Source organism: Engystomops pustulosus, chromosome 2 (assembly GCF_040894005.1).
Source record: "Engystomops pustulosus chromosome 2, aEngPut4.maternal, whole genome shotgun sequence".
NCBI classification, from domain to species: Eukaryota; Metazoa; Chordata; class Amphibia; order Anura; family Leptodactylidae; genus Engystomops; species Engystomops pustulosus.
In genome coordinates this window covers 64,341,102-64,367,937 of record NC_092412.1, presented here as the reverse complement: position 1 = coordinate 64,367,937, position 26,836 = coordinate 64,341,102, and the positions used below count along the sequence as shown (strand labels likewise).

The following is a 26,836-nucleotide window of genomic DNA, read 5'->3' as shown; positions in this document are numbered from 1 at the left end:
ATTAACCTTGGCTCGCTTACGATGAAGCAGTGCAGTGGTCCATCTCCATTTTTTACTCCAAGCCTCCACGCAACTAAAATAGCCACCATAGGAAAAGTCGGAAAGAGATCTGCAGCAGCGCATCATTTATATAACTCAATAGCCTTTCAATGGAACCTGTCACCAGGGACCTCATTTTCACTAAAGACAGGTTGCAGAAGCCCATTACAGCTGCATTGCAATTATGTCTTCTTGCCTTCTTTAAGCATCTGCGTTACAATATAATTGTGTGTTACCTGGGCGAATCCTCTGTGTAGTCCCAGGTGTTGGGATTTAGTTTGGTTGCATTTCAAAAAACAACACATGACTTGTTCAAGCTGCAGACTCCTAAGCTCTCAGCCCCCACCTTTGTGCTTCTGTACAACAACTCTCTCCTGCTCCTTCATAGAGCTCACAGCCTGGTGAGCTGACATCAGTGGGAGAGGGAGGAGCTGTACAGGAGCACAATGGTGGGAGATGAGAGTGGAGGAGTGAGCAGCACAGGCAAGTCACATGTTTTTTGAAATGCATCAAAACCCAAAGCCCAACAACTAGGACTTCACAGAGGATTCTGTCAGGGTGGAAGGTAAGTTATAACACACAATTTTATTGTAATGCAAATGCTTAGAGAAAGCAGAAAGACATATTTACAATGCAGCTGTAATGGGCTTCTCCAGTCAGTCTCTAGTGAAAATGAGGTCCCTGATGACAAGTTCCCTTTAAAGGAAATCTAACAAGGTAGATCCGATGGCAGGTTCCTTTACTATAAATAAGCCCTATCCTTTACTGGCCCAGATCTGTCTAAAAATTTTGTTTTATATATATGCTAATTTTCTCAAAAGGCTACTGGGGCATGGAGTAGCTGGCCACGGAGCAGGTGCTAAGCCTATTCCAAGGTCCAGTAGCCTCTTTCGTTCCCTCCAACCCTATCCTCAGCGCATGCGCAGAACTCCAGCTTCTCAGCTCCAGTACTCTGCGTGCTGAGGTTAGGGTTGGAGGGAAGGAATGAGGCTACTGGGATAGTCTTAGCACCCGCTCCGAGGCGCGGCTACTCCATGCCCCAGTAGCCTTATGAGAAAATTAGCATATATTAGACACTTCTGCGCCATGTAGTTCTATGGATCACAGCACTGGTATAGACACAATTATTACTATTCTTACTGTATAATTATAAATAAATATATATATATATATATATATACACACACTATAGCAGTAATAATATCAATAATAATTCCACATAAACAATAGTCACACACGAGCTCCAGAAACATAAAGGCAGTGACAATACCATGAGCCCGGGGCTTGTCTATTCATATAACGGGGCTGACCCCGAGCCATACAGCATGAGCTCTCACTGCAGAGCACGGAGCCAGTCACAGGACAAGACCATTACCACAAGAATCTGCAGCCACCGTCCGCCTCACACCACAGGCAAGGGCAGCCTGAGACACTGCGAAGGCGGACACTCAGTCACAAGCTCCCATTGGTGGTCCCGCAAGTCAATCATTGGATAGTAGCCAATCAGGATAAGCCAAATGGTGAAACGGGGCGGGAGGATGTTGAAAAGCCCACCCCCCTAGCTTACAGTTATCAGCGATTGGATACTCAAAAGCAGACGGGCACAACATCAGGGTAGGGGCGGAGCTTGTGTAGGTTTCATTCCTATTTCCCAGGTTTTGTGTCATGCTGTGGGCGTGGCTTGTGCCCGGGGTCAATGACGTTTTTGAGCCTGAGGCGGCGTGTAGTGATCACCTGCACAGTGTCACCTGCAGTCTGTGTACACTGACCTATAAAGCATGTGCGGCAGCATCTGTTATACTGTACGTCCAGCACAGCACGGAGGGTCACACACAGCTGTAGGGGGAGGTGGAGAGGACGGCAGGACCCCTCTCTTCTTCCTCCCGTCTACCTCCATGTAGATCCCAGCACCGGGCTGCACTCAATCCTATCTGCTGCCTCTGAGCCCCCAGAATAAGACGTTGGCGCTGCAGCATCAATAAGAAGATGGGAAGGCAACAATGTTTTTAACAATTGTATTATTTAATAAAGTTACCATTTGATCCAAATGCACATCTCTTTTCCTTTTGTGTTATTTCATGTATTTTCGATGCGTGGATTTTTCATGTTACACAAACTAAGTCCCATTCTCCGTGGCTAGTCTTATTTACATATGTATCAATTATTTTTAGCCCCATTAACAGAGCAGAAATAATAATTCTAGACTACCGTACAGCCTTCACGGGTCTCAAACCATAGCGTGGTTACATCTATACAATATACACATCTGGCTTTATGTCTGAAGTTCTATTACTAAATTTAGTATATGTAGCCTGTATCTGCATACACGTGTGCTTTTAGACAGATCTATACCGTTGGACTCTTAAGTCTTAGATAATTAAAAAAAAAAAAAAAAACCTGACTATTTTTGTCTTAAAGGGAACCTGTCATCAGAAATGTCATTTTTAGCTGGTGACAGGTTCTAATAGCCTATGCCAGTGGTGGCGAACCTATGCCCAGAATGAAGTTCACCAGACAGGACTCAAAGAATCTTCCTGCAGAATCTTCCTACAATGATAGATGAATTTGCCCTCCTCCTATCAACTGCGTTAGTGTCTTTAGGAGACTGAACGATTGAAAATTGTCAAAGAACAAACAGAAATAAATTACTGCTTAAGTTGCTGTGATGGCACTTTGCAAAAAATAAGCAGCTTTTGGTTGAAATTTGGGCACTCAGCCTCTAAAAGGTTCGCCATCACTGGCCTATGCTATGCTGATTTTAAAAATGCCTTTTTCAGCATTATGAATCGTTTCAGCAGTTTATGTAAGTTGAATTCCCATTACCTGGCTCCCTGCCAGCATTGTGATGTTAGTCCCAGAGTCCCCCTCTCCACTTTCTGTCATGTTAGTTGAGCAGGGAGGGGGATCTTGTGGAAGAAAGGAAAAATGTATGAGGAGATATAGGCTGCCGCTGCACTTCCGCAGCTCGCCACACTCTGCTGGCAGGAGCCAGGTAATGTAAATCAAACTAATATAAACTACTAAAACGATTCAGAATGCTGACAAAGACATTTTAAAAATCAGCACAGAATAGGCTTTTGGAACCTGTCACCAGCTAAAAATCACATTCCTGGTGATAGGTTCACTTTAATAACTCTATGGGCAAATCTATTCAATGATGGACAACTAGGTCTCTAGACACACTCACATAAAAAAGGCTGTCAATAACTAGAATGTTTAACCTGACAATTTTGTTTTAAAGTAGCCTATAGCCGATTTTACACCAGATTCTAATGCAGGTTTCACAGCCACACCTAATCCTAAGCCTATTGCCCCAGATATTCCATCAGCGGCACCAAATAAGGCGTCATAACCTATGCTAACTGAAGCTTCAATGGCTCTGTCTTCTGCATAAGCAGTGCATCCTTGTGTGGCATAATAAACAGCACTCCCAGCACTGTAATATCCACTGACCACTGGAATCCATTGCATGACATTATGGATGCGCAATTCTTTATCGCTTTGACACTCGGGGTCAGCAGAACGCCTCCTTAGGTGTCTACCAATGCAGTGGTGCAGCCATAGCTTTGACCCAGCATGTGGTATTATATACCCACCAGCCTTCGCTACACTTTTAAACTGCCCCATGTTATCAGAAGATATACCAGCACAAACCGAGCCTAAGCTAATACAATGGTGCCTAGCATGCTGCAGGGATGAATGAAGCCCTAGAGTACTACCATTTAAAAGAAAGTTCTGCTCCTCCTGTCGGATCCGAGAGCAATGTATGTGATGTGCTGGGGGCATACCATGCATGGAAAGAGACTCCAAATTGAATCTTAGTAGATCAAGCTTCCAAATATGTTGTTGGTTTTTGTGAGAGTTTATAGTTTGGTAACTAGATGTTTTTAACTGCTTTGCCATAATAAGAAACATTTTACTTGAAGCCTCATCTTGAATTAGCTCCAAAAAGAAAGGATCCTGTTCTGTTAAACATCCGACCTGCAAAAAGCCCAGCGCCAGAGAAGGTTTAAGAATCCAGGATGAAGATGGAGCGAGAAAGCCAAGAAACTCTTTACAATCCTTCAGGAGTTGGTGACATGTCTGGTTTCCTGTGGCCCAGGAGAAGTCTTCTGCAGATAGAAGTCTTTCCATAGTGTCAGTGGCTTCAATGCCATTTTTTAGCGTGCCAGCTGTGACATAAGGTCGGCTGTACACCATGGGATGTAACAAGAATAAAATCACAAAATGAAACGTGAGCTCCATATCTGAAATGAAAATAAAGACGGCAGATGTGTGATAACATAATACACATAAAGCAAGGTGTAAAAAAAAACAGGAGAAATAAATGTAAGTGCTTTCATTTACCAATAACATACATGGAATTTATGGGGATTGTTTATTATATGTGTGAAACATATACAATTCTAAGCCAGGTCCCGCTTGTCATAGATTTGTGCTTTTAACCAGCGACTGTTGAGCTTGGACTGTCGCAGGCTATAGTGAGTGCAAGGGGCAGGAATATTCTGCACCAATCCCACCCGCTTCATGCCCCTCCATTCTCACCAGCTCTGATACATATCCCCCTATGCATTCCATGGTTTGTTTCCTATTATCTATGTATAAGAAATTTATAATGTAAGCAAACCACCCAACTTTTGGAATAAGGTATACAACTTGTGGAAAATGTTTAGGTCCTAAACCCAGTATGCCCACAAAGTAAAATATCTCATTTTCAGGTTCACACAATATATAATGTCTCCATTAGTGACCACCCCATAGTATAATGCCTGGTTCTGTGACAGCCCACATTTCCACTTACTGCGGCCACCACACTGTATAATGCTTCCTTGTGGTCCTCATTATATTGCCCCCTAATGTGACCTACCAACTAATGAAGCCTCCTTTCTTTTCTTAATTTATCCCTGACTTACGAGCCTTCCCATAGCCTCACTAACAATGCCCCTTTTTTGGTCCTTAAAGTACCCCCCCCCCCCCTCCATACCACTCACTTATATTGCATCCTTTCTTGTAGCACCCCTGATTTATAATGCCCCATTATTTACCTGCTTTTTCAACAAACCCCACACTACCCCACAAATCTGATACTCACCTCTCCTCATTGTGCTTCAGCAGCTCCCGTCAGCAGGATTGATGGGGTCAGTACATCTGCAGGGGTGTAGCTAAGCAGATGGCTTCTTTTTTCACCATTCCTTTATATACCTCCTGCTGCCCGGGATGAATCTGGGACATTGGGGAGGGGTTGCTCTGTAGCTTAATGCATTGTCTCATTAAATGGAATGGATCAATCATTTTCTATTTTCTTTTTTTTCATGAATGGTAGATTTAAATTAAAAAAAAAAAAGTATATACATGCGTGTATGTTTGTACAAGAATACGTTAGCTGCCATTCACCCTCTGCTCTGTCAACCAGAATAGTGATATACTTTACAGCAGCCTCATGGCTCTAGATCAGTGGGGGCGAACCTATGGCACGGGTGCCAAAGGTGGCACTCTGAGCCCTCTCATTGGGCACTCAGGCTGTTTCCCCAGCACAGAATAAAACAGGACTTAAGAGATCCTCCTACAGGACTGTGACATACTCAGCGTTATTTTAAAGTGAGACTGCAGGAAGAATAGATGTGGACATGGTCGGATTTTCATTGGAGCCATTGAAACTCCTGCTGTTGGCCCCACAATTCTTCCTCTTCAGTGGGTTGTCAAGGGAAGCTCCAATGGCAATCTGAATTTTCCCTCCTCCTGTCAACGATATTGGTGTCCTCAGGACCGTTGAAAGCTGTGCTACAGCACGGAGCAAGAAGATTTTAAAAAGTTAATGCTAGAATTGCTGTGTTGGCACTAAGGGTTGCGGTTTGGGCACTCGGTCTCTAAAAGGTTCGCCTTCACTGCTCTAGATTATAATAGTCTACAGCAGACTTATTGTGATGCATAGAGCGTCTTCTAGAAAACAGCATAAAAACTGTTTGAAAATAGTTAATTTTTAGGGAAGGAGCTGCAGCAAGCCTGTTATAGAGCAAGAATAGCTGTACAGACTGACATATCCTTGTGGGTAAATATTGAGTATTTATTGTCATTTCTACATTTGAATGTCTGCTCTTGTGATGATGTGAACTACTAATGGGGTATAGTCCTATCTGACACATATACAAATAGTAGGAAATACAAATTATTCTGGATCTTTTTCCTCAGACTTATAGATCAATCTGTTCAGCTCCTCCTGCTCTATAAGACTTGACTTGGAGCTTCTAAACTGTTCAGCAACCCTCCTAACACAACATTACTGGGCAGAGGGTGACGAGGTTATTTTTAAATATTAAATTTTAATTCTTATAGTTAGTTCTGGCATATTTTTACAGGCTTTATAGGTTTACATGTTCAGAACAGCATTGTACTATATGTAAATGAATAAAATACATATAAATGTATATATGTCTTACTTACTTTACGTTTGGTGCCTTGGTTGGGAGATCCTGTGTGATACTCTGTAGCCAATAATGACTAGTGACCTGTAGGCCAGCTTTCCACCCACTGTATAAAGTCCCAGGAGTGTTACCGTACTTTGGTAAACATGTAAGATGTCAGTAATGTCAAACCTTGACATTCCCTCACAAAGGTTTTGGCAGCTAAGTAAGCAGTTTTGCAGGAGGTCAGCTGTAGCAAGGCATTTTTGGACCTGGAATATGCATGAAAGTACAATATATTTTTAAGGTTTTAATGGTCAATAGTTTGCACTTATAAAATATGTATTCCAGGGAATAAACAGACTATTGATGCCACAGTTAATCAGTAATAATAGATATTTTTGGGAGGTCATCAGTATAGTTGCTGATGAAAATTATACCTGGTCTATTAAACAATTAAAATATTCTTAATTTACTTTTGTTTCACATCAGTTCACAATCACAAATGTGAGAAGTGCCACCGACTGATCACACTGCTGTGGAGTGAACTCTGCATAATATTTATACAGACAGTCCCCGGGTTACATACAAGATAGGGTCTGTAGGTTTGTTCTTAAGTTGAATTTGTATGCAAGTCGGAACTTTATATTTTATCATTGTAATCCCAGCCAGTAATTTTTTTTTGGTCTCTGTGACAATTGGATTTTAAAAATGTTGGGTTGTCATAAGAACCAGGATTAACACTAAAGCTTCATTACAGACACCTGTGATAACTGTTACAGCTGTTTATTGTAGCCTAGGACTAAAGTACAATAAATTACCAATATCCAGTGGTCCGTTTGTAACTAGGGGACCGCCTGTATATGATGCATGGAGTTCTTGTTTCCCCCAATATGTAGGAGCACCAACACAGTACGGACAGCTCTGCTACATATCAGGTAAACAAGAACTCCATGCATCATATATCAATATTATGCACAGAGGTCAGTCTGCATCACCAGCCTTTGGGTGATGCCACACATGGCGTTTTGAACCCGTTTTTGGCCTGTTTTTAAGCAAAACGCATGCTTTTTGCTTAAAAACGTGCCAAAAACAGATTCAAAACACCATGTGTGGCATCACCCTTAGGGCTCGTTCAGACAGACGTTTGAGGTTTGTAAGCCATCTTTTTTTTTTTTTTGCGGATGGCATACTTACCCATTGATTCCTATGGGTCTGTTCACACATCCGTTTTTTTCATGGATTTTTTTTTATCACACATGCAGACTACCGACCTTAGAAGTCAATGAATCTGCAGAAAAAAACAAACAAACAAAAAAAAAAAAACACACACACTGATGAAATCTGTACGCGAATACTATACGGTACGCACACAGACATCACACATCCGCATTTTTCAGAGATGCGCAGCTGACACACCTGTCTGAATAAGCCCTTAGTCTGTAGAGCATTCTGCTGTGTGCGTTGAGCTGCTTTGCAAGTGACTGCTGTAGCAATTAACCAGAAACCTGGTACAGAAGTCACATGTAGAGAAATTTATGTGGAGTAGCTCAGGCCAGAACCTTTGCAATAGCTGTAGACCTGGTTTTATATATTCATATATGATGTATGGTAGTGTATTATACCAGTCAGCTTATGCACATGCATAGGGCGATACCTGGACTGCTCAGGTCCTAGCAGGCAGTCAGACTCAGCAGCCATGGGGTCCTTTGTTGGACCAGTGTTGCCATGGAGACGATGAGCACCACCGTTCAATCCCGAGAGTGACGATCGCTCTGGGGAAGAGGTGGGTAAGTGCTGCGGTCACCAAAAGGTTTAAAACAGCCGGGACCACGACTATCGCGATTTTGGCTATTTGTGCAGGGACTCTGCTGTCACATACAGCCGACCTCATGCATGGGCTCTGCTTCTGAGTCAATATCCACAACGCGGAGCGAAGGGGTTTGCTCATGAAAGAAAGTTCTCAAATTTTAATCCCCTAAAGATGATAACATAATAAAGATAATTTTTTTTGCAATTTTATTGTGATATTTGTCCCCATTACTCTCTAGGGTGGTCAGTGTAAGATTTAGCAGTGTGGATGGGCACTAGTTGAACGGACGCTTCATGATTCCTCTGTGCTGACAATGTTCTTAGATTACCAGAGTACAGGGTTTATCTATACCAGTGATGGCGAACCTTTTAGAGCCTCAGTGCCCAAACTTCAACCAAAAGCCACTTATTTATTGCAAAGTGCCAACGCAGCAATTTAAGCAGTAATGTATTTCTCTTTGTTCATTGACAACTTTCAATCCTTCAGCCTCCAAAGGACACCAACCCAGTTGAAAGGAGGGAGGAAAATTCATCCATCATTGTAGGAATATTCTACAGGCAGATTCTTTGAGTTCTCTCTGGCGAACTTCATTCTGGGGTGATGGCCTGGGTGCCCACAGAAAGGGTTCAGAGTGCCGCCTCTGGCACCCGTGCCATAGGTTCGCCACCCCTGATCTATACCTTCATTTAGCTTCTGAACATTGTACAAAATCATCAGACTTCCTGGAGTGCTGCAATATTTAATGCTAGTACATGGTCATGTGCCCGAGGCTACAGATTATTAGTAAGGCAGAAACATGCACCTCAATGGGGCTCCATTACTATTTATGCACCTTTTTATTTACTGAAGTTCCTGAAGTGGGCTTCCAGATACTAGAAATATACTGCAATACAGTTGTAGAATTATAAATTATTTACAGATCTGTAACCTTATTTACAACACAATTTTATTTTCACATCCACTAAACATTTAACCTAACTCAGAAAATGTGACTTTAAAACACAGAACATTCTTATATGGCATTTGCAAAGCATAATTTATTTTTATAAAGACTTCTAGTTGGCGTTTTCTTACAATCATTTAAGATATAACAATTCTCAATTTTATCAGACGAGCATCCATAAAAATGTAAAACTTGAGGCCAATGTAACTTGATCATATAGAAAAAGATTGTACAATCAGTTAACATTTGCTAAAAATTGCTGTAACAATGCCAAAAATTAGTCATCATCCTCATCCTCAATGCGAAGGCGCTTTTTCTTAGTTGGCTGAAGGTCTTCATCTTCTGAATCTGTAGCTGCCCCTGATTCACTTGGCTGTTCATCTGGATGTTTAAAAAATACTTATTAATAAAATTAGAAGGTAAGAAAAATAGAATGTTTTAAGACCTACCAACAAAAGTCCTTTTATGTAGATCAAACCCCTACAAGTTATAGCTCCATATGTTACTGCAAGCACCCATTACTCATTTTCACTTCTAACCTCTGTCAAGTGTTTATGGAGTTCCTTAGAGGATTACTCTGGCACACAGGCATGTTATGACTACGCACAGATGACCATGGCAAAGTGAAGCCATCTAATTTTAGCACCAATGAAAGAAATTCAGCAATATCTTTGACTGGAGATGGAGATTGTCTAAGGTTTGTACAGTTGTTGCAACATTAATGCACAGTATAATTTTGACTCAACAAACCTTGGTCATTCCTTGGCTCCTCATCATCACTGTCTGCCAGTCGGTTTCTTTTTGTGGCTACCTTTGGCCTACACAGAAAGGCAAAAATAGTTTTTTCAGATTTATGCACCAAACTACATGGCAATATAAATAAAGCTGACAGACAGCGCAAATTTGATTTTTACTTTCACAAATCAATAGCTGTTGATTTGCCTTTCATTACCTATGTTCAGCAGTTTCTTTGCGATCCTCCTCAGCCTGTCCCTGCAATGACGGTATCTCCTGGCTGTGCTGCTTACATCTACAAAACTGTACTTTGTTTGCCCAAGAAATAGTACAGACTAATTGCTTGGGGAAGGGCTTCTCCCTGCTCACTCTGGAGGGATGGGGAGTTCATGTGATGCTCTCTGCATGTAACTTGCAAAAGAGCCTTGGGTCTGTGTATATCTGTGGATGCTGAAGTCTCCTGGATTCTCCATCAGTCTCTTAATTCCCAGTCTGTGAATTTGTAGAGATTTTTCTGACTTGCTCTGCACCTCAAGTTGTTTCATAGACTCATCACTCATCTGCAACAACTTTCTCCCTTGCCTCTGCTCTCTGACATCTTCACTGCAGGGAAACCTGTTCAACCTCAGTACTCACACAGACTATGCAATGCATGTAACAGTTTTACTGCTACTTTCTACTATTTATTTGATGCTCCACTATGTGATGAAAGCTGCCAGGCATATAGTCTAGTAAATACAGAAAACATTTTTCACTCCGTTTCATTGCAGCCAATTGGCAAGATCAAAATTTTTTATTTTTTTTGCTCATTATTGGTTGCAGTTAAACGAAGACTTAAAAATTTAAAGGGATCTGTAAACTTTTAGTACCCACTATTTAATACTCAGTGGGTTTACTTGTAGGAATCTCACTGTATTTACTGCTAAGTTACTTCATGAGAGAACAACAAGCATCATGGGAAATTAGGGCAGTTTGTAATTGACCCAGCTTTAGGGCAAAGACACAAAAGTTGCTCAGGAAAAAGATTTCTGACAAGTAGCTTCAGAACAGAAATGATGGGCATCAGTTTTGTTTGTTCTCAAAAGGGTGAATGGCATATGGAAATTTAGTAAAGATCGTTATGAAATTGTAGTTCGACTATATTCACAATGCGTTTTTTTGTGATACGATTGGAGTGTAGCGACCTGCACAGAATGGTGTACATTTCGTAGCAAAAACGAGCTGTGTGTCGGCCTGGTCCCACAGACTGAGAATGGTAGTTATAAGAAGGAAAATGCTTCAGTATATGTATACATCACATTCAAGTGAAGGTTAGAGCTGACTAACAAGGCTTTCCTTCTGTATATTCTAGATTCTCTTACACAACCCTCCATAGTTACAAGAAAATCGACAAAAAAAAAAAACAACACACAAAAGAAAGCGGTGCACACAATTAGAAATTACCTCTCACTATTCATTTCTGAAGAAATATCTGGGTTCTGCTCCTCCATTTCTGCAGCATCTAAAATATTAAACCAGGTTAATAACTACAAATAAGGAAAAGGTTATTACATGAATACAAAAGGTATAGGTGGCAGTGCAGGACTGATGGTGGAGTAAATGTCTGATATAGGGGCAGTCCTACAAATTTTTCAAAGGAAACCAGAGCAAATCGGAATAGCAGTGATGGTGAACCATAGAGTCCGAAAAGTGCCTAAACTAAAGCCAAAAAGCCACTTATTTATCAAAGAGTGATGGCAATTTAAAAAGGAACGCATTTATCCCTGCTCTGCCACAGCTTTCAATCATATAGGCATCTTGAGGACATCAATGTAGTTGATCAAGGGCCCAGGAACAAGAGCTCCAATGATAATCCAGTCCTTTTTTTCCCTCATTGCTCCTCCTACAGTACCGGGAGGTATTGCTTTAAAATAGTGCCGAACTCAGTACATCCTGGGCTACCCAGAACTGTAGGAGGATGCCTTGAGTCACGCAACCTGTGCCGAGGTGTCCATAGAGATGGCAATAGGTTCTCCACTATAGTAGGCCAAAAAATTCCCTCCCCAGCCCGCCTGCAGAATTTTTAAAACAGTCAGGTAACCCCTTTAAGTCCATCAAGTTCAACCTATGTTCCCATTTCCAGCAGTATTGTCTTCTATTGCAATTCAAACTAAGAAACAGAGAAATATTCTCTGAGTTTTTATGAGCTCTTCCATGTCCTACACCTTAGTGTCCTGTGTCTGGCTGTAAGACAACTGTCTGCAGCAACAGCAATGCCATCTTTAACCTGTTCCATGTCTACAACATGAAAGATTGAGCAGATAAGAATTGTTACCATAGGGTTCTGTGCAGGATTACTACAACCCTGTAAGTCAGTGTGCAACTACACTCACCGTCCACTTTATTAGGTACACCTGTCCAACTGCTCGTTAACACTTAATTTCTAATCAGCCAATCACATGGCGGTAACTCAGTGCATTTAGGCATGTAGACATGGTCAAGACAATCTCCTGCAGTTCAAACCGAGCATATGGGGAAGAAAGGTGATTTGAGTGCCTTTGAACGTGGCATGGTTGTTGGTGCCAGAAGGGCTGGTCTGAGTATTTCAGAAACTGCTGATCTACTGGGATTTTCACGCACAACCATCTCTAGGGTTTACAGAGAATGGTCCGAAAAAGAAAAAACATCCAGTGAGCGGCAGTTCTGTGGGCGGAAATGCCTTGTTGATGCCATGGGTCAGAGGAGAATGGGCAGACTGGTTCGAGCTGATAGAAAGGCAACAGTGACTCAAATCGCCACCCGTTACAACCAAGGTAGGCAGAAGAGCATCTCTGAATGCACAGTACGTCGAACTTTGAGGCAGATGGGCTACAGCAGCAGAAGACCACACCGGGTGCCACTCCTTTCAGCTAAGAACAGGAAACTGAGGCTACAATTTGCACAAGCTCATCGAAATTGGACAGTAGACGATTGGAAAAATGTTGCCTGGTCTGATGAGTCTCGATTTCTGCTGCGACATTCAGATGGTAGGGTCAGAATTTGGCGTCAACAACATGAAAGCATGGATCCATCCTGCCTTGTATCGACGGTTCAGGCTGGTGGTGGTGGTGGTGGTGTCATGGTGTGGGGAATATTTTCTTGGCACTCTTTGGGCCCCTTGGTACCAATTGAGCATCGTTGCAACGCCACAGCCTACCTGAGTATTGTTGCTGACCATGTCCATCCCTTTATGACCACAATGTACCCAACATCTGATGGCTACTTTCAGCAGGATAATGCGCCATGTCATAAAGCTGGAATCATCTCAGACTGGTTTCTTGAACATGACAATGAGTTCACTGTACTCAAATGGCCTCCACAGTCACCAGATCTCAATCCAATAGAGCATCTTTGGGATGTGGTGGAGTGGGAGATTCGCATCATGGATGTGCAGCCGACAAATCTGCGGCAACTGTGTGATGCCATCATGTCAATATGGACCAAAATCTCTGAGGAATGCTTCCAGCACCTTGTTGAATCTATGCCACGAAGAATTGAGGCAGTTCTGAAGGCAAAAGGGGGTCCAACCCGTTACTAGCATGGTGTACGTAAATAAAGTGGCCAGTGAGTGTATATTTCTAGTTTAGTTTATTTCTAGGAAGTGTTCATTTAACAAATACTCTGCCTAAAAATATACAGTCTTCCATAATTCCCATAACACAGTGGTGGCAAACCTTTGGCACCTGTGCCAGTGGTGGCACTCAGAGCTGTTTCTATGGGCACTCAGGCCATCACCCCAGGACAGTTCACCAAACAGGACCAAATTTACCAAATCTTCCTGCAGTCCCAGGCAACTTAAGAGATGCTGCTCTCAGTGCTACACTCAGTGCTACAGCGACACTTCAATGGCTGTTTGGAACTGCAGGAAAAGTGATAAGATATTGATAGAACAGCATTATCTTTATAGGTCATTCTACTAGACCCACCATTCTTCTTGTACAGAGAGACCCTGGAGAGAAGCTACGACGAGAGTCTGAATTTGCCCTTCTTCCTTCAACTGTATTGGTGGCCTCAGGGGGACTGATCTGATTGAAAGATGTTGAAGAACAGGTAGCAATAAGTTACTGCTTAAAATGCAATGTTGGCACCTCGCGGTAAATAAGTGGATTTTGGTTACAGTTTGGGCACCCAGTCTTTAAAAGGTTTGCCATCACTGCCATAAAAAAATAAAGTGGCAATATATTGTAACCAGGATCAGATACAAACCATCTTCCTTTTCTTCTTCCTCATCACTATCAACAATTCGGCTCCTTTTTGATTGCTTTGGTTTCCTGAGCAATTGAAAAAGAAAAAAAAAATATATATACAAAAACTAATAAATAAATGAAAATCTACAATCACCTGACTGTAGGAACGTAACCATAATGGGGGCCGTAATCTGACTGCACGATTTTCTTTAACCCAGAGAATCAACATTAAATAGAGAAACATCTCTGAACACTTTATTTAAATGTAGAATATAGAAGGATGTCCTTGCGATCCTTACCCTTTAGATAATAGGTTGGTGAGATTTTGTGGGTCTAACTCCTAACCTGTTCACTTTAAGCACAGGGGTGAAGTGTGAAGTTACCTAGACTTTGTCCATTTCTTCTGTTCACTGAAAGCCTATAGGAACAACCCATCGGGTTGTCTTCAACTTTTAACGAGAAAAATGTTGCCCTCTGTAGAACCCAAGATTAAAAGAAAAAAAAAAAAAAAAAAAGAAGATCACTAGCGGAGTTGTCTGTCTTCTAAAGACCTGAGCTAGAAGGCTACATTCAGACCAAATCCCGGGCAAGCACAGCGCTGGGTGGAAGGGAAGGGGGAACAAGTGCTCCTTAACCACTCCGCTTGGAAGACGAGCGGCAAATCCACCCAAATATAGGACATGTCCTATATTTTTCAGTGCGGGTGCCTGGTAACAGGATGGTGGTGGTTTGTGTGTTTAAACCCACGGGACAAGTTCCCTTTAGTAATTTTGTTATTCAGTCCTTTTCTTATCCGTCACCTTCACCTTGAATCTGAAAAATGTAAAAATCGCTGTTGCTATTGAAAGTATTACATTTTTACCTATCACTTGGCCTTTCAGATGATGAAGACAAATTATCAAGCTGTGGGCTTCCTTCCTCCGACTCTGCAATTAGGAAAATGTCCATGGGTGTCTCAGAGTATTATCTCATGCGCACAAACATTTTTGGGGGGGGTTATACACAAGGCTGTGAGCCTTCTACCCGAGCCGCAAAACTTCAGTCTTTACGTGTGTGTGTGTGAGCAAACCACACTCGATCTGCAAACTATGGACTGTGGATTAGTTGTTTGCAGCCTGGGAAATACATTCAAAGGCTATATTCACACTGCCGTTGCCCGCCCGTACCGTACCGTACCGTACCGGGCAACGGCAGTGTAAGGGGAGAGATGGAGGAGGTGAGCGCAGCTCACCCCCGCCCCTCCCCATAGGAAGCAATGGCGCACGGCGCCGTATTACGGTAAAAGATAGGACAGGTCCTATCTTTTTCCGGGTACGGAGCGGTACGGTGCCGCACGTGTGCAGCACCGTAGCGCTCCCGTAGGGCGGCGTGTGCCCATTGCCGTCTATGGAGGACGTATATCGGCCGTATATACGTCCTCCATACGTTAGTGTGAATGTAGCCTAAGGCTGTAAAAGATTCAGCTTTATTATGTTCTGTAAGTAAAATTCTATTCACTAAAATGCTCAGGATTTAATATAATCAGATACATACAATCTCTATATATTATAAGGAAAAAGAAAACAATACTAGTTCGGTACAATACATCATGGGTTGTCTGATCTCCTGCACTATGGCCAACCCTCCACAGCCAGATACTACAGGTGCTGCTGAGTATTATATGCAAAACCTATGCTGCAGTATCCTAATCTATGCATACTGCTTATCTACTTACCTATAGCCGTGGTTGCTACAACTTTCTTTTTCCGAGCAAGCAAAAGGGCACGTAATGCCTCGGCTCTCTGTTCTAAATTATTGCCCTGGTCATCAGACTCTGTGGGTGTTTCAACAGTCTCTTCTGAAGATAAAAGAACGAGAGAAGATGCTAATTTCCGAAGCTGCTCCGGGCTCAGTTTTGCTGGAATGCGCCAAAATGATTCCTGCAAGTGAAAGAAAGAAAAGTAAAATTAGTAACTTAAAATAAATCTCTGGTCTTAAATTACAATTAGAAATAAAAATTGAAGAACTCTCTCTCCCAATTCTGTGCACAGCATCTGTTTTTAGTTTTTTTTTTAGACTAGAATCACAATGCTCATCAGACATGATTCAAAGTGATAAATTTGGTGCATCTTTAAAGGGAATGTATCACCAAACATACTTTATTTGCTCAGACACTGTAAAACAATTGAAACAAGGCACCAACTTTCAAGTTATGTTGTCTAAGTTATACAACTGCAAAGAAAATACCTGAAGGATTACCAAGGATTTACCAAAAATATCAAGTGCAAAAACATGCCTGTTCATTTGCTGGAGGTCGTATCCCCACGGTTTTCAAAAGCTTCTGGAACGTTTTGTTTTCCATAGCATCCTCATTGTCTTCGGTTAAAGGAACAAGAGGAACTGACTGAGAGGAGCCTGCAAGGGAGGAGATTTTATATTAATATAATTTTGGAGTTTGAAGACTTTCAGAACACATTGTAAGGCTGTAGAATTTTAGTGACACTAGTCACTAACTTTGGCAGCACTTTCAAAGAAGTTCTGCAGGATATTGGACCTGCTGAAACTGGTGCTCTGCTGTGTTATCACAGCCAAACACCAGACCTAATGTCCAGGATCAGAAAAACAAATATCCTTAGATGCCATGAACAGGCATGGACTGCGATTTCAAAGAAGTTTGAAAGGAGGGTGACTTCCTCCGACACCAATAGGAAGCTTGCAAACTCCAAAATGTATTTAAAAAATATATATAAATCAAGTCAATTACAATAAAAAAATATAGATATATTTGCCTCTACCATGGCAGGAACGTTGGGAGAAGTGCATCTTTCTAAAAGGGGGCTATGTTGAAAAACAAAATAAAAATTGGGGGGAAAAACGGTGTCTTCATTTCTAACACGGGTACTTATTGAACCACCCTCGTACAAGTTTCTCTAGAGGCAACTCACCATCCTCTTCTCGGTCATCAGCGGTCCGGTTCAAGCAGTTCTGAAGCCACACAACAGGAGGGGACAAGCCTAAACACAAAAGTACAACTTTGTATGAGCTGACAATTACTTAACAAGAAACTGCTGGACTGTGACAGCACAAGGGTGACTTTATTTAGGGACATAAAAACAAATCATACAGAAAAACAATAAAAACTGTATTGTAAATATAACAACTTGCAATTTCAGACTTTTTTGCTTGGGTAATTTTACTTGCATGACTTTGTTTAGATTTTAAAAAAGGTACATATTGTGATAACATTGTACATGATAGTTCCTTGTACTTAATACGTTTCGGGCTATTGTGGCCTCAAAATCTTACAATATAAAAAGTAATCACCTTCTTCATGTAAACTCCGTAAAATAGTTTGTATTTTCTTATCTTCAAACAAGTCATTTTTCCGTCTTGATTTCTCTTTTGGTTTATGTTCTGGTTTAGTTTGCTGTTCCTCATCCTCTTCACTTTCATGTTCATCATCATTATCACCATCATCATCATCATCTTCATCCTCTATATCTTCATCCCTTCCATCAACACCAAGATCATGGAGGAAATCCTCTTCAGACTAAAAATCAAAGCAAATCAATTGTAATCACTTTCTGACAAGCATTCATAATTGTTTAAATTATTAAAATTTATTTCACTTCCTATACTTTGTACTAAGGAAAAAATAGTTTAAGTAAATAAAGGATACCCCACATACTATGCCTGATGATTTGCCTTTTCTCCTCCTCTTCTTATAAAGGTCTTTCCGGTCAGATACCAATCCCATGCTTATTATTTTTTCTACAATTCTAGCTTTTGAACGTTTTGCTGTGATACATTTCATTATATTTCCTAATATATCTGCAAAGAACCAACAAAAAACAAAAAGCACCAGTTGTAATTGTTATCCACAAGGCCTGAAAGTACGGTCCACCATCAGATTCAAGTATGAAAGTTACCACCCAAAGTCTGTGGTTTTTGCGTTTTTATTTTCATTGTTAATATGTGTATTAACATGGAGTATTCTGACTAATAACTCTTCATTTTGCAGTTTTTACAGTTATACCTGTTATGTATGAAAAGATAAGTGGTGGGACTGTTCCCTTTAAAAAGGTCTTTGTCCCAAAATAGTAACAAAAAGTGTCACAATATACAACCACGCACCATCAGTCTCTTGAAACTCTTCAAAAAGCCGCTGAAGTTCCATCTCCTGGTCTTCAGTCCACAGGACAATTCGTGTTCCCTTACTGTAACAATTTCAGCAAAGGAAAAAATGTATTATATTCCAAAAACGGATGGACATTCAACTCCCGAAAGTGTCAGAACTTCACATGTCACACAGAATAAAACAATCCTACTTCTTACAGTTTATGACAGCTAACACAAAACATCCTATTTACGGTATATGTCTACACAATTGTAAAATGAATAGATAAAATTCCCAAGATAGGAGTAAGGAGCAAGGTTCTCTTCACATTTCTCTTCACCATTCCGAGGGAGTGGTTAATGATGTAGCAGAGCCAAGCAAAGCCATTGTCTCTCTCCCACTTGCCCCTAACCCCGTCCTCAGGAATTTTTCAGCCTCACAGACGTCTCTCACTCAAGGTTCCAGCAAGGCATTGGTAAAGGGAGCTGTATTGCAGGCTAGTTCCATACTGGCAGCATGGTGGTAGCAGTGAGACCTTTCAGGTACATGGAGGAAGGGCAGTGCAGGGAACAATGAATACGAAGGACTCACTTACTGTGATTGGACCCACCTCAGGCAATTGCACTTAAGTTTACGAACTGATTGTTTTAACATGGAAATGAAATATTTAGGGATAAGGATAATGCTTTTTAATCATAGTTATTTATGAAGTATTTATTTTGGGGCGAGTTAATTTGAATGGCAGGTTCCCTTTTCATCTCGCAAGAGTGTGTGTCTGTACAGGAAAGAGGCAAGGTGTAAAGTAAAGAGTGCATAAAACCTTTAATAAACGTCATGCAGGCAGTGCCCCAGTGTGACAGTAAGCCAATAGTACCAGTCAAAATAAAGCCCACTTGCCCTTTAAAGGTCTAATTGATCTGTGCAATAACTCACGGTTCTTTTTTAAAATCCTTAACGCTATCAGCGAGACCCATCTGCACAAGATGGTTAATAATTTGCTTCCGAGTCCGGGTTCCAGGCTTCAAATTTGCCAAGATATTATCAACCACATCAATACCTGAAAAATATTGAGAGTCCTTGTATTACAGGGAACCGGACGCCACATTTTTACAGCCAGTGACAGGTTCCCATAGAGCCCTAATAAACAACTCACAGCCCTCTCTTAGCTTAAAATAGTTTCCCTTACATCCCCATAAATCTTATATTCCAAACATCAGAGGGAGCATGTCCTGCTCGGCTGGCCCCTCCCATCTACACTTCCCCATGCCTTACTATTCACCAGTCTCCATCCTCCATGCAGGCTGCTGTGATGTCATGTGATAAGTTACTTACATGGGGTGCAGCTTGCTAGTGTTAGGAGGCTAAAGGACCTTAGATGATGTCACTCTGGTCACATGACATAAATGTAACACAGGGCACAGTGTAAAGAAACTGACATATTTCCTATAAGTAAATAGATCTATATGTTATATGTCTGCAGTTGAATATTAGCAGACAGTCCCCAAGTACAAGGAGAAAGGGCAGTGATTTCCAGAGACACCAAAACAAGGGGGACGGGGGTGTTCACTGGCAGCATGGCAGAGGAGAAGAGTCAAAGCCAGGAGACACGAGTCAAAAGTTTGATACGAGTTTGCATACCACAAAAACAGCTGTTATTACGGTACAGTGCCCCACTGATGACTAATTACATACCAAAAAGACCTTAACTGTTAAAAGATAAAATACCTTAAAAAAGGGGTCAGCCGGCCTTGCCAAAAACATAAAGGGGTTGTCTGGTATTAGAAAAAAATTTATATGCGAGCCACGCTACCACTTCTGATCTCTGTATACATAGAGCAGCAGTGACAGGGGGCATCACAGGTGAACAAGAGCGTGGTCAGAGAGGAATATCATATGTTCATACAACCCCCATCCCCCTTACACATATATAGACTACTTTGTAATCCCGGACAACCTCTTTAAGAATCGATAAAGCAAGTAAAAGGACAGTTTGTCAATTTTATGACTAGACTCCTATTAATTTCCGATTTCTTAACATTATTCAATGACAATTAAAACATTTAGGTATCAGGTAAACAAAACATCTAAACTTTGTTACGTATGGCATCCAAATTACAGAACAGGTTTACATTTTTCAAAAGTATACAAGATTAAATATAATCTACCATCAATATCAAGTATGATAAACCAGGGTCACTTAGTCATAGATGCAGAAACCATGACTGTGGTAATCTTCTTATATTTGTTATCCATGGCCTCCTTCCTTCTAAAACCAACTATCACCCAACCATCTATGACTAAGTGTCCTAGGATTATCATGCTGGACTTTGATGATAGGTTTCTGTTAAAGCCTCACCATGTCTATCATCCAGAAACTTTATACTCATGTTGTCACAACTGCTCATACATGCAAAATGTGGGATTAAAACAAGAAAAGTACTTATTAACAAGTAAAGAGCTTATGCATAATTGCACCCTTCGATTAGTGCATGAAAAAGGCAAGTCAGACCATTTACTGGCAGAATACACAACCTGATAATGATTTCTTTGCAGTACCTGAAGGAGGATTCAATAATATAAATATCATTCAACAAAAAATTATCTTTGGAAGGTCTCACCTTCAACCTCTTTATATTGCAAGTAGAGATTTTGCAGCTCCTCCTCTTCCTCAGGTGTCCATTTTATCCGCTTACGATTTGCATCACTGTAAAAATACAATCATAACTAAGACATGCCATGAAATCCATGGGTTTCTTAATACTTACTAAACCAATTCCTCACCTCTCTTCTTCACCAGGTTTGCGGTAGCCCTCAGTCATTTCTCTGATAAGGTTTGTATTTTTCCAGAAAAGAAGTTCCACATAGGCTTTGTCGTTTGTAGCAGCAAGTGCAAAGAATTTATTAAGAATGTACTTTGAAAACGCTACTAGTTCCTGAAAAATCAACAGGACATATATTATATATATTACAAGGAAATATTGCAATATATATATATATATGCAAAATTTCGTTGTTATCAAAAAGGTGTTATTTGTTTACCTAAACAAATATAAACAAGAATTGCAGTGCTCCTGCAAAAATCCAATGAAAACTAGGTTAAGGTTTATTAGCTGCAACATATCATGATTGAACTGAAACCTTGCCCCGATATGAGGTACTGACTGGCTCGGACTGTCCCAAAGGGGAACAGGTGGATCCACCTGTGGGCCCCTCAGTTAGGTGGACCCCCAGACCCTGCATAAGTAGTGCTGGATATGGTACCCCCTCCGTAATTTATCATATATTTAGCATAGAGCATCTCAACTATCCTATTTATTTATTTATTTATTTATTTATATGATTATATTAATAGATTATTTAACAAACATAGCTGTGGTGGGCCCCAAGATCAGATTTTATTGGTGGACCCAAGATATTCCAGTCTAACACTGGTTACTGATATTGGTTAATATCATTTTATTTATTTCTCATTGGATTTCTGGCACACTGTGACTTGATTTATTTGTAGAATCTACAACATGGATCAGGCTGCAGTTAATGGGGCCCAACACTTTAACATATAGAGAGTGCTGTTGACTATTGTATACTGTTCATATACTGTATACATATACACAGAAAGACAAAGCTGAAGTATGGGCAATTCCTGGGTTACGTACAAGATAGGTTCTTTAGGTTCGTATTTAAGTTGACTTTGTATGCAAGTCCGGACTGGTATATAATTGTAACTTCAGAAAGAAAAAAAAAAATTGCCCTGTGACAATGGGATTTTCAAAATTTTGTTCTATCATGGGAGCAAGGATTATAAAAGAAAAAACTTAGTTACAGAAAGCTTACAGTTTATCATTACAGCCTAGGACTAAAATAAAGCATTCAGAGAGCTTCACCAAGGGGCAGAGAGATTCATCTGTACCTAGAGGTTGTCTATTGTGTCCTTCAGTCGGGGACCACATGTACTTGCCCCAGGGAACCTCACCATAAGAAGCTATTACACTACAATGCACTACAGCCATTGCTGAAATCATTTCCGATCACAGATCTTAAAGCCAGGTCTCTGCTGTTAAAAACGGACATCTCCCGGCTATTGCTCCTGCTCGGATTCAGAGTTGGCGAATTTTAATTAACCTGTATTTGACTACATGACAACAGGTAGACACAATGGGGCTCATTTACTAAGGGCTCCTCAGCCGCACTTTCGCCAAAGATTTTGGCACAAGCGATTTGATTTTGGTGCAATCGCGCCGGGTTTCACGCAACAGAAAATTGGGGGGGGATGGCCGACGGATTTGGAAAAATTGCCGTCGGCCAGCAACACCTACTGGATATCGGGCACACGACCTTGGTGAATCCCGGCAGAACCCAAATCCATGTCAGACAACGCGCCGCAGGAATGCGACTGGACCGGGTAAGTAAATGAGCCCCAATATTCAGCAAAGATGTAAATGAAAGTCTCTTACCTTGTAGGCACTGGCAGCTGGATCACTCAGTATACGATTAAAAATGCAAAAGACGGAGAGTTGAAAAAGAAATGCATCCATTTTGATATCATAAGCAATTCGGTGTAACATTTTCACCACACAATGGTTTGTGTATGTACTATTATGCTGATAGTTCTTTAGGAGGAGAACATAGGTCTTCACCACATTAGCATTTGCAAACCTGAAAGAAAATAAGACAAACATACAATAGTATAATAATAAAAAAAAAAAAAAATATATGATGAAATTGTCTCTTAAATCAATATCTGGTATCACATCAGAAAAACACAGGGCATTTCAAGATCTAGCCTTAAAGCAAATACTGTGAAAATTTTGCAGTTATCCAGGAAGCCTTATAATGTCTCCAATATTTAACCCCTTAACACCGAAGCCACGTTTCACTTTCCTGACACGGCCCATTTTTTCAAATCTGCCCTTTGTCTCTATAAATGGTTATAACTTTGAAACGCTTTAACATATCCAAGTGATTTTAAAATTGTTTTCTCGTGACACTTTGTACTTCATGTTAGTTGAAAAATTTTAGTGGTTTTTTATGCATACTCTCATTTTTGTAGGACGTTATGGGGCTTTGAACGTCAGGTGCACATTTTCATAAAAAAAGCAAAATCCTGCTATTGAGGGACCTGCTCAGGTTTCAAGTCACTTTGAGAGGCCTAAATAAAAGTAAAACCCCATAAATTATAGAAACTACACCCTCAACGTACTTAAAACAGCTTTTATGAATTTTGTTAACACTTTAATTGTTTTACAGGGGTTAAAACAAAATCGGATGCAATTTTGAAAGAAACTTTTTTGGCTAAATGAATGTGTTTTTCAAAAAATTGATAAAATACCAAAACGCTCCACAAAATTTGATACCCAATCTCTCCCGTGTATAACAATACCCCATATGTGGTGGTAACCTGCTGTATGGGCACACGCCAGGGCATCGAAGTGAAGCTGCGCCATTCAGAACAGATTATGCATTGTTCCTTTTTATTGGCTATACAATCTTTATTTTTTTGGCAATTTGGACATAAGGGCTTATTTTTTGCGACATGAGATGCACTTTACAAATACTTCATTTTAGTGGGTCATTAGCTTATTGATGAGATTTTATTAACTCTTATTAAACGGATTGTTACGAATGCGGCGATACCAAATCTGTGTTTTTTTTTGGAGAGTTCGTGGTTTTTCACTTTATTGAATGTGTATAGGGAATATTTGTGTTTAGGGGACTAACTTTATTTAATTAATTCTTTTTATTAAAAAATGTTTTTATTTAATGTTTTTAACTTTTTTAATTTACTTTTACAGGTTAGCTTGAACAAGCGATCTACTGATCACTTGTTCAAGCTATTCTTCACCTTACACAGTGTAGTTCAGGTGTATTACACTGTGTAATGTAACACACTGAGCATGCTGCGCACTGAGAGGCAGGTGTCGGCTATAATATATATTTGACACCCTCAGCTTCTGGCATGACGTAATAGTACTGCATTTTGCGGGAATTGCACCTCCTGAGATGCAGTACTATTACGTCAAATGTCGGGAAGTGGTTAAAGATCAGAACTGTAAATATTTAATTTCCAAAGATCAAACATAAAAGAACCCCTTAACACCGTAGCCCTTTTTTGTTTTTGGGTTTTTTATTTTTCATGTACGTTTTTATTTTTCCATGTACAGAGATGTGTGACGGCTTATTTTATGCGTAACAAATTGCACTTCAAAATGGTGGTATTTAATATTCCATGTCGTGTACTGGGAAGCGGGAAAAAAATTCCAAATGCAGTGAAATTGGTAAAAAAACGCATTTGTACCTTATTCTTGTGGGCTTGGATTTTACGGATTTCACTGTACGCCCCAAATGACATGTCTACTTTATTCTTTGGGTCGTTAAGATTACACAGATACCAAATTTGTATAGGTTTCATAATGTTTTCATACATTTAAAAAAATTAAAACCTCCTGTACAAAATTTTTTTGGGAAATTTTGCTGTCTTTTGGCACTAATTACTTTTTTATACTTCGTGTACGGAGCTTTGGGAGGTGTTGTTTCTTGCGGATTTTGATGACGTTTACAATGTTATCCTTTTTAAGGCTGTGCGACCTTTTGATCACTTTTTATATAATTTTTTTTTTTTAAATGGCAAAAAAGTGCCATTTTCGACTGTGGGCAAGATTTTCCGTTACGGGGTTAAACGCAGTGAAAAACCGTTCTCATATTTTTATAGATTGGGCATTTTCGGACACAGCGATACTTAATGTGTTTATGACATTTGCTATTTTTATATCAGTTCTAGGGAAAGGGGGGTGATTTGAGTTTTTAGGGTTTATTATTATATATATATATTTTTTTTACTTTTTTTTTTACTTTTAATATTTTTCACACAACCCTAGGTTGTCTGTACGATCCTATCATATTCTGCCATACTACATTATGGCAGTATATGGGATTTTACTCCTCATACATTACAATGTGCTGATAGCACATTATAATGCATGCGTTAACCCGAAGCATGGCGACAGATCGCCGCTCCCCAATGACATCACGACACCGATCGCTGGTGTTACCGTTAAGCCTTTGCTGCAATTTGCAGCAAAGACTTACCGGCTATGGAGAGGGCTCAGCCCGTGAGCCCTCTCCATGCACCCGGCATGTGACGCAATACTACATCACATGTTGGTAAGGGTTTAAAGACAGTAAGTCCACAGAATACCATTATACTGCTGGGTTTTACCCCTGAGGAAGTCACCCCGAGGTGACGATACGCGTGGGGTTCTCCCCCTCCCCGGCATCCCGTCCAGACACTTGACCCAGCCCTACTGGATCTCTGAGGATCATACCTAGGGTATTGTATGAGCAGGGTAGTTTATCAGTACTGATTCATGATTATGATTTTTTCATACCCTTGCCGTCTCCTATACTTGTGATTGTTACGGTTTCATGGTCTTGGTTGGTGCTAGCTGGGGAGTACTGGGTCACATTTTGACCCAGGAGAGTTTGATACACGGTCAACGTGTATTTTTTAAGTGTTTTTATATTTTTGGTGTCTTGTCTTTTTCTTGTTGATGCAATAAAATAATTCTCACCATTTAATCCAACATACGCATCCACTCTCTTTCTTCTTGGTTGTTCACATGTTGTGCTAGGATGCGGGGATATCTCTCCACATGATTCATGTACATTGGCAGTGCCTGTCCGTTGCTTTAGTATAGTTCAGGACTGCTGGGTTTTATGCCACTCCCCTACTTACATGGGTTGTCCTGAGGTTGAAAAACATGGCAGAAGGAGTCATAACTCCTGCTACAGCTCCTCCTTTACAGCAGAGCTCAGAGATGTAAAGAAAGCAGCAAGGACTACAATAGTAAGCAGGAGAACTGCTTAATCCATTGATTAGGCAGTAAAGGCACATGGGCAACTTATGCAAATGTGTGGCCAACCTCTTAAAGAGCCCCTGCAAAAAAGATTTTACAACTCCTCTCTGGTCATGTTCAATCAGTTATAAGAGTAGAAGTAGAATAACCTGAAAATGTGCAGTTAAAGGTATACTTATGCTGCTGGACTCTTCTCTGGTAGTTTACCTACCATGTATTACAACTTTTCTACAGACACAATAGGGAAGATTTTTTTTGCACACAGATTTTTTTTTTTCTTCCCCCAGCAAATCCATGTGCCTCCTTTTTCCTTGATTTATTTGGTGCAAATTACTCCAGAATACGGGTGCAGACACCTTGATAATTCTTCCCCAATAACATTCTAGGCCCTGAAACCTTTTAAAGTTGTATGTACATATAGTTGAAGTACACATCAAATACCAACCGTTTCATGTAGTCTATAAAGTTAAATTCCCTCTCAGACACTTGTACGGAAGTTAGTTCCTCCTCCTCTACTTCTTCCTCAACCTCCTCCTCTTCATCCAAATCTGCCTCTACTTGAGAAGTTCCTGTTAATATGTATAAATTAGATTAAATGCATGCAGCCAGTTTAATAAAATAAAAAGCATGAACCTCATTTTATTACTTACTAGGAAGATCAGCAAAGAGAATTTGCTTAAGGAGCTCAACCTCCTCTTCAGGGTTAGATTCTGGAGACCCAAACACATCCCCCTCTGGCCATACTTCTCTG

At 40.5% G+C, this 26,836-nt stretch overlaps 3 protein-coding genes across 6 annotated transcripts in view; all 3 read right to left on the bottom strand.

Moving 5' to 3' along the window:
* The window catches only part of STAT2 (signal transducer and activator of transcription 2), a 44,017-nt gene extending 42,498 nt beyond the window's left edge, over positions 1 to 1,519 (bottom strand). For 2 of the 3 annotated variants that reach the window (XR_011853094.1, XM_072135026.1), the window contains exon 1: positions 1,310 to 1,473. The gene's annotated coding sequence lies outside the window, so the exon portion shown is untranslated. Of the gene's footprint in view, positions 1 to 1,309 lie in introns of all 3 variants that reach the window. The other variant, XM_072135027.1, reaches the window with a different exon arrangement.
* Positions 1,520 to 2,040: 521 nt separating this feature from the next.
* Positions 2,041 to 6,683, bottom strand: APOF (apolipoprotein F). Its single transcript, XM_072135028.1, has 2 exons — positions 6,481 to 6,683; positions 2,041 to 4,286 (listed from the first exon to the last, which is right to left on the bottom strand). Exon 2 carries the CDS (start codon positions 4,282 to 4,284, stop codon positions 3,256 to 3,258), a length of 1,029 nt encoding a protein of 342 aa, XP_071991129.1. The 5' UTR covers positions 4,285 to 4,286; positions 6,481 to 6,683; the 3' UTR covers positions 2,041 to 3,255.
* Positions 6,684 to 9,182: 2,499 nt separating this feature from the next.
* The window catches only part of TIMELESS (timeless circadian regulator), a 39,220-nt gene continuing 21,566 nt past the window's right edge, over positions 9,183 to 26,836 (bottom strand). For both annotated transcript variants that reach the window (XM_072135023.1, XM_072135024.1), the window contains exons 17-33: positions 26,736 to 26,833; positions 26,531 to 26,654; positions 22,687 to 22,888; positions 21,014 to 21,165; positions 20,851 to 20,936; positions 19,166 to 19,289; positions 18,250 to 18,332; positions 17,804 to 17,946; positions 17,440 to 17,665; positions 17,061 to 17,129; positions 16,412 to 16,530; positions 15,851 to 16,055; positions 14,999 to 15,062; positions 14,156 to 14,220; positions 11,375 to 11,432; positions 9,947 to 10,014; positions 9,183 to 9,577 (exon numbers count right to left, since the gene is read on the bottom strand). In XM_072135023.1, the coding sequence (XP_071991124.1) occupies positions 9,474 to 9,577; positions 9,947 to 10,014; positions 11,375 to 11,432; positions 14,156 to 14,220; positions 14,999 to 15,062; positions 15,851 to 16,055; positions 16,412 to 16,530; positions 17,061 to 17,129; positions 17,440 to 17,665; positions 17,804 to 17,946; positions 18,250 to 18,332; positions 19,166 to 19,289; positions 20,851 to 20,936; positions 21,014 to 21,165; positions 22,687 to 22,888; positions 26,531 to 26,654; positions 26,736 to 26,833 (1,990 nt within the window). In that variant the 3' untranslated portion in view covers positions 9,183 to 9,473. The remainder of the gene's footprint in view (positions 9,578 to 9,946; positions 10,015 to 11,374; positions 11,433 to 14,155; positions 14,221 to 14,998; positions 15,063 to 15,850; positions 16,056 to 16,411; positions 16,531 to 17,060; positions 17,130 to 17,439; positions 17,666 to 17,803; positions 17,947 to 18,249; positions 18,333 to 19,165; positions 19,290 to 20,850; positions 20,937 to 21,013; positions 21,166 to 22,686; positions 22,889 to 26,530; positions 26,655 to 26,735; positions 26,834 to 26,836) is intronic.

Coding starts and splice junctions, on each gene's coding strand:
- APOF (XM_072135028.1), bottom strand. CDS start 4,284: ATGGAGCTCACGTTTCATTTTGTGATTTTATTCTTGTTACATCCCATG.